A 15,958-nucleotide genomic window follows, 5' to 3' on the forward strand; every position below is an offset into this window, starting at 1 on the left:
CTTACAGTGCGAAAAATAAAGTAAATACAATGCTTATGATGACCAAAACACTGGAAGCTATATATTTTTTGTACATCTTCTAAACACATATCCATAACCAATTATTGACTGAGCACTCTCTAAATAATCTACTTTGAAATACTGAGTATAAAGTTCAATCAGATTTAACTGCTATGAAGGGAGACTACACCACAACTCGCATGTTAAAAGTACTCTTTCACATGTTGGGTGTAATTACATATTCTCACCAGAGGGGCCTCCAAATTCTTGAAATCTTTTAATTTAGGGCATTTTCACGACTGTACCTCATTTTCCTGGTCCGAAACAGTTGATGAGTTTGTTTACTTAGTGTTTTCCTCTCTCCATTTGGTTTGTTTTCACATTGGTAAAAACCCTAACGCACCAAAATGTGCGCCAACAAACCACACAGGCACAAGGTCTTCTCTGATTGGTCAGAGCTGGCAGGGGAGAAAGACCAGTACTAGACCAATGCATATAGTATTACAGAGTGAAACTTCTTTCACACTGAACACAGAAAACATTGCTGCTGCACTTTTAAACTCAGTATTTTCAATGGGATGTCTGCACACTCAGCAGTCGTGAGCAGCGAGAGCTGCACATACTGTGTTCAGTGTGAAAATAGCCTAGCACTAAGCAACAGCTTACAGCGTTTGTTCTAAGCTGTAATAACTATCTGGGTAATGAATCAGATTAAACTGCACCTGAACAGCAGTTTAGCTCAAACTTGTGGAGAAATTTTGATAAATGGTTTGGATCAAGTCCGGATCAAATTCTTACCCCAAACGAACCACCTCCTTGATTACCATTTTAACACCAGTTTAAACAAACCGCCTCAAAAATACAAACAAACCAGAGTCTGCTTTCTCAGGACCAAATAGTGCTGGTGTGAAAACACTCTTAAGCCCTATCCGGATGGGACTAGTTTCTCAGGGGGTTCTGTGGTACTTTTCTCTTTTATGGGGGGTCTTCTGTGATTTTATTCCTGTCTGGAACGACCATGTATGTGTTTTTCTCAGACGTCCTCTGAAAAAATTACAGATTGAATTAATTACTGTTTTTCCGCTCAACTCTGTGGGTGTTCAGCAATTTTATTCCCGCCTGGACGAACATCTCTGAGTTTCATCTCCTCGCGTTTAATAAAATAGCTAACTGTCCACTGCCACGCACCGTAATTACACTTTGGGCGCGTTTTCACAGAGATCCACGTAAAAACACAACAGTGAGTGGAAATGGAGGAGCTACTGAACGAGATGTCTTGTGACTGAGAAAAGTAAAAAAAAAAATAAATCAGTTCAGATGCAAGAGTTTTATTACTGAGTAGAAGTGTGAAATATTTTTCAAAGACGTCCCCCCCTGTTCGAATAGGGCTTTAGACCATTTTTAAGCTTCAGCCATTTACAGCTTTTTAGTCTGAACTGCATCTTGAATGGGGCCACGATATAGGAATGCCAAACAGAACAGAATTTATAGAGTTTAAAAGGCACAGTTACAAAAACAACTTGTTTAAGAAAATTATGGCATAAAGGGAAGGTAGAAAATCGTAAAGTTAAACTAAATTAGGACACATTACAAATATAATACATTGTCCCAGTCCTAGTGAGAACAGTGTAAAAGCTTTTTAGTAGACTGAAAAAGCTAATAACAAATCCTGTATTGTTGGTGTTTTTAGTGCTTCTACATTAGACTGTTAAGGGTGGTAAGAGTCTTGGGTGGTCTCTTACATGATATGAGCTACTAGAGTTCCTGTGTGAAAATGGCAGAGCTTCCAACTCCATGTCCCACCCCCTAAACACACACACACACACACACACTTTCCTCCACCGCACTCCACTCCCTTACATCAATACCTCTTTTACAATCAATTACACCTCTCCTTTTATCCCTTTATCCCCCATGTCTCCGCTGTCTTTTTGTCCCTTTCCCTCTCTCACACTTCCCTCATTACTCCGCTGGCCCTTTTTTCTCTCTCACAAGGTCGAGAGACCCCTGGATCACATTCACATCTGAATTAAGCTCCTCCAGATAAGGCATCTCCACCGGGAGGAGGAGTAGTGAGAGTGAGTGAGTGAGAGAAAAAACTTGAGCGGGTGTGTGATCAGCATGTGACCGTCCCCTCCTAGCATGAAAACACTCATTACGAGTGAGTGAGCGAGCGAGAGAGAGAGAGAGAGAAAGAGAGAGAGTAAGTGAGGGTAAGAGACAGACAGAGAGAAATAGATGCAGAAAAAAAGAGAAGAGAGATGTTATTAGTAAGACAAAAAGAAAAATACACATTAAACAGGTACAGTTGATGTTGAATGAATGCATAAAGACTTGAAGTGAGAGGAGGAGAAGAAGAGGGGGAGCTGAAGGAACAGAAAAGCAGAGCGCTGAAGTGATGGAAGTGTTTGAGGTGCCGGAGAGGGGAGGGAACCGAGCCGGATTAGCAGTGCTCTGTGGAAAAACATACAAAAGCCCCCTTTAGGGAGTGGAAGAGATTAGAGAACACCAAGCTGAGACCGGTCATATTCACACATACAAAAAACCCAGACAAACCCAGAAACACACAAGCCACGCCCACTTACCACCACCTCTTGACCGCTTACACACGCATTCAAACGCACACACACTTGTTCAGACTTTTATTCTATTAGCCAAAGGCAAGGGGGGATTTGTTTTGATTTGATCAGGTCAGCTAGCCGGTCCACAATGCTCCACAGTGAGCGGGACGAAAAGGAACATTCACAACTAGTTAACTGCATTCATCACACAGCATAATGAAGGTACATCTAATGCATTATTTTCCACTGAGAATAGGTCCTCACTATGTTAACACCTGGTCACTTTATGGCTACGTTCACATTACCAAGCTAAAGTGACTCAAATCTGATTTTTTTTGTTGCCTTGTGAACATGTAAAATCTGATTTTTTCAGATCAGATTTAAGTCACTTTCATATGTGGTCCTATTCTGGTTACGTATGCAATCCACAGACATGCAACATTAATGTGAAAGGTCAAATCGAAATTCATGCATCTTTTTTTTCTGCATAAACACCAGGGCTGCACGATACTAGACAAAAAATACATTTTGCAATAAAAAGTGGCATGATTATTTTTCGACACACAGGGTGCATTATTAAGTCAAAAATTGTAAAGGGCAGATCTCTAGCAGTTTTTTTTCTTGGGAAATAATTGTGAGTTGTGAACATTTTCTATTTGTATAGAGCAGCAAAAGCCTGATTAGTTTGATTAAATGTGCCCTATGACATGGCACATTCTGCGATGTGACTACAGTGCATGCACATTGCGATGATGACTATGCTGATACAATATACTGTGCAGCCCTAACAGACAGTAGGAGGAGTTTTGGTTGTCAAATAAGTCTTGAGCCCTCTTCACACATGCATGATACCCCTGATCTTTTCTAAATATTAGCCGTGTGATGTGTGAACACAAATGTCTGGATCAATTGTACCGGATATTTCCTGGACTTTACCCTTCCTGCACTGTGTAGTTCCTGTGTAGTTTCAGTGTGAACCCATGTGTGAGTTCGGGATTCCACAGGCATAGCATCTGGAATACTTGGAATATTCACTGTAATGAAAACACGTCTGAGACAAAAAAAAATAATAACTCTAGCAGTATGCATGTGTAAAAGCAATTGGATTTGTATTTAATATAAATGGATATTGGGTTTGTATTCACTTACATTATGTGATCTGCCATTTCCAAATATACCAAGGCTGCTGCTTAAAACTCATGAAGTCACTAGGTAGAAACTTGAATGTACTTTTAAGTTTAGTTCCTTAACGGCCTTTTCATCTTTTTTCCTAATCAGAACAAAAAAAATACAGTGCCTGCAAACGTCCAGTTAGCAGCAGCCATTCAACATTTACCCAGTGGAACAAAACACTTAGGTTTTAATGATGTATCCATTGGGATTTGGTTAGATTTTGAAAAACTCCCACAGCAAACACGGAGTCAGATGCAAACACTCGTCTACATGAATCCCTGGGAAACACTTTTGGCACAATCACTAGGAGAGGAAAGAAATCCTGGTAAAATCTGATGCGAATGGAAACATGCTATATTATCATTAATCGACACATTTAATATAAACTTATTTTTCATTTAAAAACTCAAATCAAATCTTGTACGGCTATCCTGAACTATATTAAAGTCACATAAGCAGTTGAGCAAGCTTTGATGAGTGGCTGTTTTAATATTATATACAATAATTCTCTGCTGCTGGAACAAATTGGAGCATTTTTATTTATATTGGAAATAAAATATACTAAAACATTTTGCATTTTGGGCGTGCATATTTAGACTTTTATAGGGCTTTTGCCATTTCCAAACCAAATAATTAACTGAACATTTTTTTTAATGTAGTCGTTAGATTTAATGTTTTAATGTAATATCTGAATTCAAACTCATCAGAAAACATCCAATAGCAAACAGCAAACTCAAAAGTGCATTATACCCTGTACAAAACAGTAGGTGCTGCAGTTGGTGAATACATTTACTCATTGCCAAGTAAAGCAAACACACTCCAAGAACAAGTTCGACCAGTCAAGCTTGTTTGAATGCACCAGCACGTTGCAGTTACCCGCCTGGATGGTTGGCTAGTTTTCAGCCTCATGTTCTTCAGCACTAAAAATTCACCATGTCTTGCCTTGCCTTTAATTTAGTTTGATGATCTGGATATGGATGGACAACTCTAGCCTTGAAAGGACACACTATACTACACAGCTCATGATTTAACAAGACACTAGAAGGCAAAAGTTGCTGAATTGAACATGACGAAATCGATCATGTGATCAAAAGGGGAACAGTGAACCATGCAGCAGAACTCATCAAAAAAAAAAAAAAAAAAGAAAGAATGAAAAACATGCACAAAGCTGGCTTACTAGCAGTCTGACCTGATAAAACACACTGACCTTGTTGAGTGCAGAGCATGTGGATATAATGTCTAACTGCCAAGGCACTAGGGATTTCACAATACCAGAAATTTAGCTGTTAGTACCACTACCACTAAAGGTATTTGATTACTAGAAAATTCCTGTAACTATATAAGAAAAATTCCAGTTTCTGTATTTAGATTTTGAGCATCTCTACATACAGCTCTGGGAAAAAAATTAAGAGACTAGTTCAGCTGCTATTTATAGGTATACGTTTGAGAATTTTTTTTTTTTTTAATTCTATAAACTATAGACAACATTTCTCAGAGTGTTTAGACCTCAAATAATGGAAAGATAAGTTCATATTCATAAAGTTTTAAGAGATCAGAAATCAATATTTGGTGGAATAATTCTGATTCTTACTCACAGATTTCATGCATCTTGGCATGTTCTCCTCCACCAGTCTTACACACTGCTTTTGGATAACTTGATGCCACTCCTGGTGCAAAAATTCAAGCATCAAAGAAACTCGTCATTTTTAAGTGCTCTCTTTTTTTTTCCCAGAGCTGAATATAATAAAAGCCCTCGTTGGGCCTATTTGCATACAGACAATGGCTTGTACAACTTGTATGTGAAACCCAGAACTCAACTAGATTTTCTCATTAAATACAATGTTTTTTTCAGCCATTTCTATATGAAATGAACCTTATAATTTAGTCTGAAGAAAGACGTTACCCCAAACATTTATGAGCACTGTTATCTCACTATCCCACCACTGAAATTCTCACTCCCTGCTGTCAAGATGTCTAAATGTAAAATTTGCATATTTGATATATATCAGACTTCAATACCACATATCAAAGTGGCCTAAATCAGAATTTAAAACATTAGATTAAGTGTGCTTTAGCTTTAAGTTGACACTGCTATATTAATAATGTCTGTCACATATGACAAAAAAAAATAACGCTTTGGGTCAGTTGTACCTGTTGTTTAAATGCACCACAAATATACTATTTACTATTGAGTGTGCTGAAAGTTCTTTTCTCCCCAAAGTACCTATTAAAATGATAAACAAATATTGTACATAAACAAAACAGCCTTGCCAACAGAGACACTGCAATTTAATGGTAAAGAATGTACTAGTACAGTAATTATTGATATAATGCTCATAATCTATCAATATCACGTAAATAAATACCATCATGATTCAAAATCACAGTGTATCAGTAGAACACAATACATTATCACTCAGCACCAAATTTAACCAGGCTAAAGTTAGCAGTAAGCGATATTATGTCACGAGAGAGGAGATCCCAGGATGGAGGGGGCAGATTATTGCCCATCTTAAAGCCAATCTCTTTCAACCCCAGGGATTCCCTGGGAAAAAAAATAACCCTGGCCTGCTCCGGCCATTGGCTGGGCTCACAAGAAATATATAAATAAATAAAAGAAGAGGGAACCACTTCCTGAGGGCATCCCCCACTGGCACAGATGGAACACACACACACACTGTTTTATTCCACACGCTAGCTATTTCCCTCCTCCTGTCCTACAATACTAGTCACTCACTCTCGCTAGCTCACTTTCATTATTATTTCTCATTAAAAGATCAGTTCTCGTTTGCGCTCCCTGACCGGGTCATTTTCGGAGCCAACAAAAACAGAACAATCACACACACACACACACACACACACAAACAGACGCGCGCGCACACACACACACACATCTTCAGGAATCCTCATTTAATAATCCTTGTGAACTGCAAACCATTCCTCTCAACTAGCAGTTGACAAGTAGATGAAGCCAGAAAGGGTTAGGATTTTACTACAATGTTTACACCTAGTTTCTTCATGGGTCAGAATTTGAACAGAATCCAGATGAGACATTAGCCACATGCATTTATATTTTGTAGTCAGATGTGTATCATGTGTTAGCCAGACTGAAATACGGTTGCCAGTTTGGATCAAATAAATCTTGAGCCAAATTCTGATGGATTAGATTAATATCCAAGGTGCCGTAATACTGTAATTAACTATAGTCCAGTCCAGTTATTTGTTTTATTTATTAGTTTTTTCATTTACGCGGTAATGGCAGTCGGTGTGTAAATCGATTAGCCACTCCCATCGCAGTAATTTTACAGGAGTATTGTAGTACAATTATTATACTCCACCTACTCAGGTAAAACTAATCTTGTCCAAACAGAGCATTAGACCACATACTGAAGTGAGCTTTTAAATTTGATCTTTTTTTTTTTTTTTTTTGCATTTACACTGGCATTTTTATGTGGCTTGGTCTTATCCAGACATAATCCTGATACTTAAATAACGATCAGTGACTAGGTGTAAATAGAGTCTAGTAAATGTGTTTAAAAAAAAATAAAAAAATTACATATACATAATTTTCCAAATTACTCAAAGGCTTCTACCATACTGCAAAAAACGCATCACTAACACAAAAAAGTACATGATTTGCTTAAATTTATTTAACACAGCAACCAGCAATTATCGATTCGCATTCAAACATTCCGCACTCCGAATATCCACAACTTTGAAGCTCCAGTTGTTACAGCTGACAAGTTAACCCTTGCTTCAAGTCATAGTTAACATATATAGCCTCCAGCCACGCAAGCATGTGTGTGAAACCTTAACACAATTCCTGAGATGGTACAGTAAGAGACATGAATAGCAGTTATATTACATAAAATGTGACAAATATTCCAAGTATATAAATGTTTGATTTTTGATACATATTAAAACACTACTAAAAAGAGTATTTCAACCTAATCAGCACTTGCCACATCCATATCATATGGCCAAGTGTTATAGACACAACTGCTAAGGTACACAACTTTTAGCTCACGGCCCAATGTTGTAAGGTCCAAATACAGGGGAAACATTTCAACTGGCCAAGATACAGCTTATAAGCTAGTTTTGAAAGCACTCTGATGTTGAAGTGAGTTGGGCTGAGGTGGCCTGGAGCACTTACTGGTAGGCTGGATGGCCGCCCCTGCATGCTGTCCTCTGTACCACTCTTACTGGAGGCCATGGGCTGGTTTGAGGAAGGAGCAGAGGCTTGAGAACTGAAGGAGTCCTGGGACAGCTCCTAGTATATAAATGAGACAGAAAGGCAGACAGTGAGTCTGAGCATGAGTGTGAGAAAACACAGAGCTGTGCATGTAGAAGAATGATTAAGTAAACCGAGTATGTCACACACTATGTTTTAAGCCACTGAAGAGATCAGGTTAAGTCTCTATCAGTGCGTGATGTCCTAAATGTAATAAATGCGTTTTTGACACTCTGTGCTTTAGTGCCACAGTCGTCTTCTGACCTTTAATCAGCAGTGGGAGTTTGGGACTATAAGTAAACATCCTGTTTATCTGGTTAGCACAAAAGCTAGCAGAATGAACACACACACAGTCACTTAAATTATTTCTTCTATTGCTGTGTGATCTCTCATTCCATCCAATATTTTATTTTTGGATTTTTATAATCACCAAATTTTCTGTTAAAATCCCACGGTTTCAAAACTTTGAAAATAATTCCTGTAGCAATTAGCAAACCTAGCTTATTCATGCCACCCTGCTAATAATCTGCCATCATTATGGTTAAAAACTGGTTAACCAGGCAAAAATGTTGATTTTGATTTTGGTCATGCTGGTCAACCACACACACATTGTGGATACGATAAGAAAATGCAACAGAACCCAATTAATATACAGTCTTGGAAAAAATTAAGAGACTACATTAGTTTCTGGATCATTTTTTTATTTTTCTATTAAATATTTATAGGTATATATTTGAGTAAAGTGAACATTGTTGTTTTATTCTATAAACTACGAACAACATTTCTTCCACATTCCAAATAAAAATAGTCATTTAGAACATTTATTTGCAGAAAATTAGAAATTGCTGAAATAACGAAAAAGATGCAGAGCTTTCAGACCCGAAAATAATGCAAAAAAAGTTCACATTCGTTTTAAGAGTTCAGACATCAATATGTCCTCCTTCAACAGTCTTACACACTGCTTTTGGGTAACTTTATGTCTCTGCTGGTTCAAAAAATCAAGCAGTTCAGCTTCATTTGATGCCTTGTGATCATCCATCTTCCTCTTAATTATATTCCAGAGGTTTTCAATTTGGTAAAATCAAAGAAAATCATTTCAAAGTGGTCTTTTATTTATTTCCAGAGCTATATATTGCCCAGCTCTTTTTATTCGAATGCAACATAACTATCACTACTTACTTTTGATCGTAAGAAACTGAACTGATAAATGTGAACAATAAAAACACAACTACAAAAATCCCATCTGCATTAATAAAACTCAAGGTAGCAACACGAAATCAGGGAATCTCTAGTCTTGACAATACAAATATTTTTATTTATGCAATGCTTTACTCTATTTTCTCACCAATTTGCACAGCCACATGCCCAATCTATGTTTATATGAATCACTAGTAACACCCCAACACTAGAAAAAGACCATCACATGTCTTTTCAGACACATTATGTCAGATGCTATTTCTTTTCTTGAACAACACTGCTGGTTAGCTGATCCACTTCTCAATGTGAGTGATGTCACCATCTACCCACACAGAGAGAGCACAGCCAATAGCAAAGCCAATAGACTCTAGATGTTGATGTCAACTAGCAAAAGTGAGGATTTAAACCGACGATCCTCGGATCATAGTGACTATAGAGCTATAGAGCTATAGTCTGCTGGACCAATCAGAGCCTAGTTTCTGATGTTTGACTTGAATACATTTTTAAGAATTTATAAAATTTATAGGTACAACTCTTACCTGTGGGGGAGGAGGAAAGCGCTGGAAGGGTGACGACTGCTGCTGCTGCTGCTGCTGAGACTGCTGCAGTGGTGGCGTCTGTGGATATGGTGAGGGCTGCCCATGCCCTGGTGGCTGCTGGGATTGCTGCTGAGGGGGCTGTTGCTGCTGTTGCTGTTGTTGAGGTGGAACCTGCTGCTGCTGTTGCTGCTGCTGCTGCTGCTGCTGCTGCTGCTGTGAGGGCGGCTGCGGCTGCTGCTGCTGCTGCTGCTGCTGTTGCTGGGGAGGCTGACCATGACCAGGTGAGGGTTGTGAGTATCCAGGCTGTGTCTGGGGACCCTGCGTTGACTGGGTTGGGCCTTGGGATTGAGATTGAGCCTGGGACTGGGAATATGGTGACTGGCCAGCTTGGGACTGTGGTGGTTGTGAATATGGAGGCTGGCCCTGGGGAGGTCCCTGTGGCGGTCCCTGCGACTGGGTATAAGGTGGGCCTCCCTGTGGATGAGGGGGGCCAGAGGGTGTTTGGGAATATGGATGCTGGGAGCTGGGGCCCGTTGGGTGTTGCTGAGGGTACGGGGACTGCTGTGGACCTCCGTGAGGGGAAGGACCCTGCTGGCCATAGTAGCCCCCCTGGCTTTGGCCGTAACCTCCAGGACCATGCTGACCGTAACTCATCTACAGGGAAAAACAGGACAAAATCAGTGCCACAGAATATAACATGGCCAACAACAGACAAATTTGTTTTTTTGTAAAAAAGGATATGAGTGCAATTAACTTAAAAATTAGCAGCCACATAAAAAAAAAAAAACTTCATTGCATTTGATAGCATTTTACATCAGTTATTTATTAAATTGTGTAACAAAGTTACACAAATTCAGAAAATCTCAGACACTAAAAGCATCTTCATTGTTTAAACATGTTTACAAGCAGCAAGCACTCATTACAAGCTTACTGCAAAATGCTTCAATTGTCTAAAGTAAATAATGCAAAATTAAATAAAAGACATATGGCTAACAACCAACAATGGCTGCCCACCGTTTAGGGCATGTGTGCTCTCTAGATAACTGTGTGTGTTAAAGGCAAAGGCTATATTTAATCTATTTTCAACACTATTGTAAACTTGACCAGTGACCTGTATGATCCAGTATGATTTTTGGATTGTGTGTGCAGTGCTTAAAAACAATGGTTAATCTAGCAAACAATCTTACAGCCACTAAACCCTAAATCAATTTTTTTTTTCAACAATAGCTGAAATGTGTTCATTTGAAGTAATGAAGCATACCAGTACTGCTTAAAATTTCCTAACCTTTAATAAAAAAATGCTTGTATTAAAGACATTTCCACCTCAGCAATGGCTTCTCAGCTGCTACTGCAGCTCTTCCAATCAGCTCTCCCTCCTGCCCTGCCTCTAAACCCATACATCATCCAGTGCTCCCCTAAACTACCCCTCCCCTCCACAATACAGTTCTGTATGGGTAAATCACAGGCTGGAGCTGAGCCGGAGTGTTAGATTATAATTTTATTAAAATATGAACTTGATTATATATTTAACAGTAAATATAATCTATATTAAGCAGTAAGATTACACCGGAAAAAAGGCTGTGAGTCAGAGAATGTTGGGATACCCCTTTCCTGCCATATTAGCATCTAAGTAAACAAATACATAATAAAAAAAAAACGATTTACACAACTCTTTTGAATCTGTTTACTTTGGTGAGTAAAGTACTTCCATAATGTACAGTCAGTTTAGACTTGCAGTGTTTGCTTGGAGGTGGCAATAATTAGGGGAATCTCTATCAGGTTTGCCTTGTATCTATGTGGAATTAAATGTGGTATTTGGCCAGTCCAAGATTGGTAATTGAAATCCGCCCCAAAAACACAAATCGGTTCATATCTTATACATTATATCCACATTTTTTGCACAGATCATGAATATACAGCAGTGCTATTTTGTGCAGGTCTGAACAATAGAGAAGAGAGCAGCATAAAGAAGCCCAAAGAAGTGCAGAGCAGATGAACACCTGTGCACACGTCTGCATTTTTGTCTGTGTGCACCAAAGCAGCTGGAGTGTTAAAAGAACATCACTCTGAGCTACAGCACACTTTGGGGAACAAAAAGAAAACCACTGAATTGTTTTGACGAATGAGCTCCAAATAGCAGAACAGTCAGCTTATTAACGCGAGCTCACCTGCTGTCCGTACTGCATGCCACTCATCGCTGCTGGGGTACGTCCCTGCATGCCCATGGGGAACCTCTGGGGTCCTGGAGGTCCATAACCCTGTCCAGGATATGGAGACCCTTGCTGGGACCCAGGGGGAGGTCCCTGCGACTGTGAGTAAGGGTTCCCTGCTCCGTAATGCTGCCCCCGGATCTTCCCCACCTGGTCCATTGGGCTTGGGGGCTAAGAAAAGGGAAGGAAGAGAGGACAGGAGTTAACCACAAAAGTACAAATCACTAACAGAGCAAATCATGAAAATTTTGCTTTTTTGAAAAGACTGAACAATTAATCCTATGTAATACTATGTAAAATTTTATATATATGGCAAAAAGCAGTTGATTTGAAAAATACTCCTACATGTGTGGCTTCGTTCCTGCAAGCAGATTAAAAGACTACCCTTTTCTTTCCATTAAAAACAAATCTACAGCTACAGTAGATACAGAAAAAAACAGCGTAATCTGTTGAGCTCATACTGCTACAGAGTCAGAATTTGTCACATAACATTTTTTCTTCTTCTATTGCTTAACGTGTGACTTAGTGGTGTGCCATATCGAATCCTTCACAATATTATTGGCAGAAATTCTTAAAATGAAAAAACTCCATATTTTAATATTTTTTAAATTTACTGTATATACTTTTAATTATTTGTTTGCAGTCTATATGCCTTTTTTTTTTAGTTTATACCATATCAGGGTCTTGTTAAGTTACCGTCACTGCATACTAAATGTATGAAACTCCATAATAATACTTTAATATTTATTTTGTGGAAGTAGTAAACTCCGGAAATGTATTTTAACAAACGTAGTGTTTTGTCGTCATATCGCCAAAAACAGTTTTCACAAAAATGCCCCGATAGATCATGATTATTTTAGGGACATATCATCTGGTAGTCTGCCTCAACTTCCTGTAATTAGTTTAACAGTCCGAACCAAAAGTTTACCTTGCAGATTAACCATACTACGGCTTAATCTAAAGTGAGACCACCTCTATCGCTCAAACCAAATTTTGGCAGGACCTTTCTCACCTGCTATTTTGGTTCAGGCTAAACTAAAGTCTGAAGGCCCGACCAAACAAGGTAGGTGTGAAAGCACCCGAAGCGAGTCAGTCACCACCACAGTTTTTTTTTTGTCCAATCAGACTTCTTAGATGAAAAAATAAAATAAAAATTAACATTGTGCATCATGAACATGTATTCTTCATGACATCAGTTCCAAAAAACTAAAAAGGAGCTCGTCTACCTAAAACACTTACTTGTGGTAACAAGCAAATAGCATATGTTTCAAATAAGATCGCTGAATCAAACGATGCTTAAATCAAGAACTGAAGAAACAAACAAATACAATAAATTAAACAAATGACAAATTATGTTATTTCTGCCCATGTGTTTATGCCAGAACAAAAAGAAGGAATAAAATAATGGTACCATTAATGACCTATGCCACAAGCAAGCTTAGATTTATTTAATCGCACACTGCATTCCTGAAAAATGTCCTAATGATAACCAATATTACTATGTATGTGAAGACACACATTTATAATGATATTCACAATAGTCTCAAAATTGTGGCTTTTATTAGATTTAGGCTTATCAACTTTTACCTAGAAATGCCAGCTGCCCGTTTGGCCGCACCTCAGTGGTGATAAAGTACTAAAAAAGCCAAAAAATAATGATTAAACTGATTAGAAATTAAACACAAACTGAATGCTCATTTAAACAGAAATAAGGGTCGCACAATTATATCAGGATTATATTGGTATTGACTAATATTTGTTTTTTTAAGAATTATCAGAAACGGCTCATATGGTCATTATTTAAAACTGATATTTGCTGACATTCACTGTATGCTGGAAAAGGACCAAGCAATGCTGGCTGCACTGCTACAATTGGCAGACAGCGGCCAGCCTTACTTCAAAATTCATTAATTTAGGCTAATTTTTATTTATTTTTATAGTTTTAATAGATCCATTGTTTATTTAACCTGTTTATTTAAACAAGAGAGTACAGAGATGTGACCAGTCTATTTAAGGACTAGCAAAACACATGACACCAAAATATGTGAAAACAAATTTCTCAGGAGACACCTTTCACTTTGTGTGCATTTAGTTGGTAAAAAGCTACAATGAAAGGCAAATAAAAGTAAAATTTATTCTACAGATATATCAGAGTGTGTAGTGTCGCTAAGTTATAAATGTGTACTGCATTTTTCGCACTGTAAGCCGCCCAAAAATCATTAGTTTGCCTTAAAATTGGGTGCCCCAATTTATGAATTTTAGCAGTCAGGTTGTAAGAAGCCGTAAAACCATTGCACTGAAGTACAGTGTTATACAGGAGTTTTAGTGAAGTTTCTCCAGCACTAGGCAGAAGCAGTATTGGCATTAGCATACGTTATGTATAACAAAATAGCCCAGAAAAAAAAAATTGATATTGTGCCTTATAGCCTGTTAAATAAGGTATAATAATGTGTAATAATTATTAGCATGGGCCCAGAATTTCCCCATATCGGTGCACCCGTAGTTGCAACATTTTTTGAACTATATGATACTATATGATTACAATTTCATGATACTGGTACTTTAACAGGGTTCTTGCACCATTTTAAAAAGTTAAATTTAATGCTTTATTTAATCCTTTTTAAAGTGCAATACATTTAATTTAAGACACAAAAATGTAGTCATATTTTCTTTAGTAGAAAATTATTTGTTTTGTATTGAAAATTAAAACTTAACGTAGCTAACATGCCACTAACATTACTTTGTTAGCTAGCTTGACGCTAAACTTAGTTCTCTCCCTGGTAACATAGCTAACTAACTAACTAACATAACATTAGCGGTAACATGCTATGTTAGCTAGCTTTCCACTAACCTTAGTTCTCTCCCCAGTAATGTAGCTAGATAAGTCACTGCTAATGTTAGTATATTAGCTAGCTCACTGCTTATGTTAACTAGCTCTCCGCTAACCTTATTTCTCTCCTCAGTAATGTAGCTTACTCGCCACTAATGTTATGTTAGCATGCTAGCTAGCTTTCCGCTAATGTTACTATGTTAGCTAGCTCTCCACTAACCTTAGTCCTCTAACGTAAGAGAACGGTATTACGTACACTTCAGTATTCCGTACAGTTGAGCATTTAAACAATAAAATACTTAATAATAAACTATTGTTATGTTTGAAATATAGTCTGGGGTCATTGTCAATCCTTCCTCTTTCCATTAAAACAGGTCAGTGACCATCCACGTTGTGTTTTCTCTTGAAATTCCGGTAGGTAGGGAGGAACCGTCCGCGTCGCCGAAAACGGGTGGGTGGGGAAGGGTTAACAACGTTGAGGCTAGGGGGTGGGGAAAACTTTATCGACTAGTTCACGTAAGGTTTTACCCACTTTTAACATCACATTTCACCCAAAATGCAACGCTAAACATCCAACTAACAGCATCCGTTGTAATATTTGATTGAGGAATTAATAATCATTGTTTATAACTTACTTTAAAAACGAGCTTACTCCAGCTCCACATCACCACTCACAGACAGCTGAGATTTTGTGCTGCAGCTTCAGCACATTTTTTTTTCAATTCATAGACAACTTATCAAATCCATTTGACAAACACTTTACTAAGCTTCTACGTCAGTCTAAGCTCATATGTTATAGGTGGTGAACTTTTGTAAAATACAGCCACCACGAGTGGAAATCTGAGGTGTACGGAACACCGTTGCCTGTTTGTTGGCAGGTGTACGGAATACTGATGCACACTGGTGACAGGACTGAGGTCAGTTTTTTGGGGTTTTCTTTAAAACTATTGGTCCAAAAGTAACCAATCAAAATTTATTTTGGTTGCTAGGCAGATATTCCATAGTTTAGCCAATCACTGCAGCCTATTTGAACTCGGGTATTTTCGTAATATCCACTCAAACGCGGAAAATACCGAAAATGTGTATGGAATACCGTTCTCTTACGTTACCTGGTAATGTAGCTAACTCACCGCTAATGTTATGTTAGCATGTTAGCTAGCTAATCGCTAATGTTACTATGTTAGCTAGCTCTCCATTAACCTTAGTTCTCTCCCAAG

At 38.2% G+C, this 15,958-nt stretch overlaps 1 protein-coding gene across 2 annotated transcripts in view; it reads right to left on the minus strand.

Annotated features, from left to right (window-relative positions):
* The window catches only part of arid1ab (AT rich interactive domain 1Ab (SWI-like)), an 88,290-nt gene that overhangs the window by 40,092 nt on the left and 32,240 nt on the right, over positions 1–15,958 (minus strand). For both annotated transcript variants that reach the window (XM_049476172.1, XM_007253022.4), the window contains exons 2-4: positions 11,870–12,082; positions 9,702–10,355; positions 7,888–8,004 (exon numbers count right to left, since the gene is read on the minus strand). In XM_049476172.1, the coding sequence (XP_049332129.1) occupies positions 7,888–8,004; positions 9,702–10,355; positions 11,870–12,082 (984 nt within the window). The remainder of the gene's footprint in view (positions 1–7,887; positions 8,005–9,701; positions 10,356–11,869; positions 12,083–15,958) is intronic.

This window comes from Astyanax mexicanus, chromosome 3 (genome assembly GCF_023375975.1).
Source record: "Astyanax mexicanus isolate ESR-SI-001 chromosome 3, AstMex3_surface, whole genome shotgun sequence".
NCBI lineage: Eukaryota > Metazoa > Chordata > Actinopteri > Characiformes > Acestrorhamphidae > Astyanax > Astyanax mexicanus.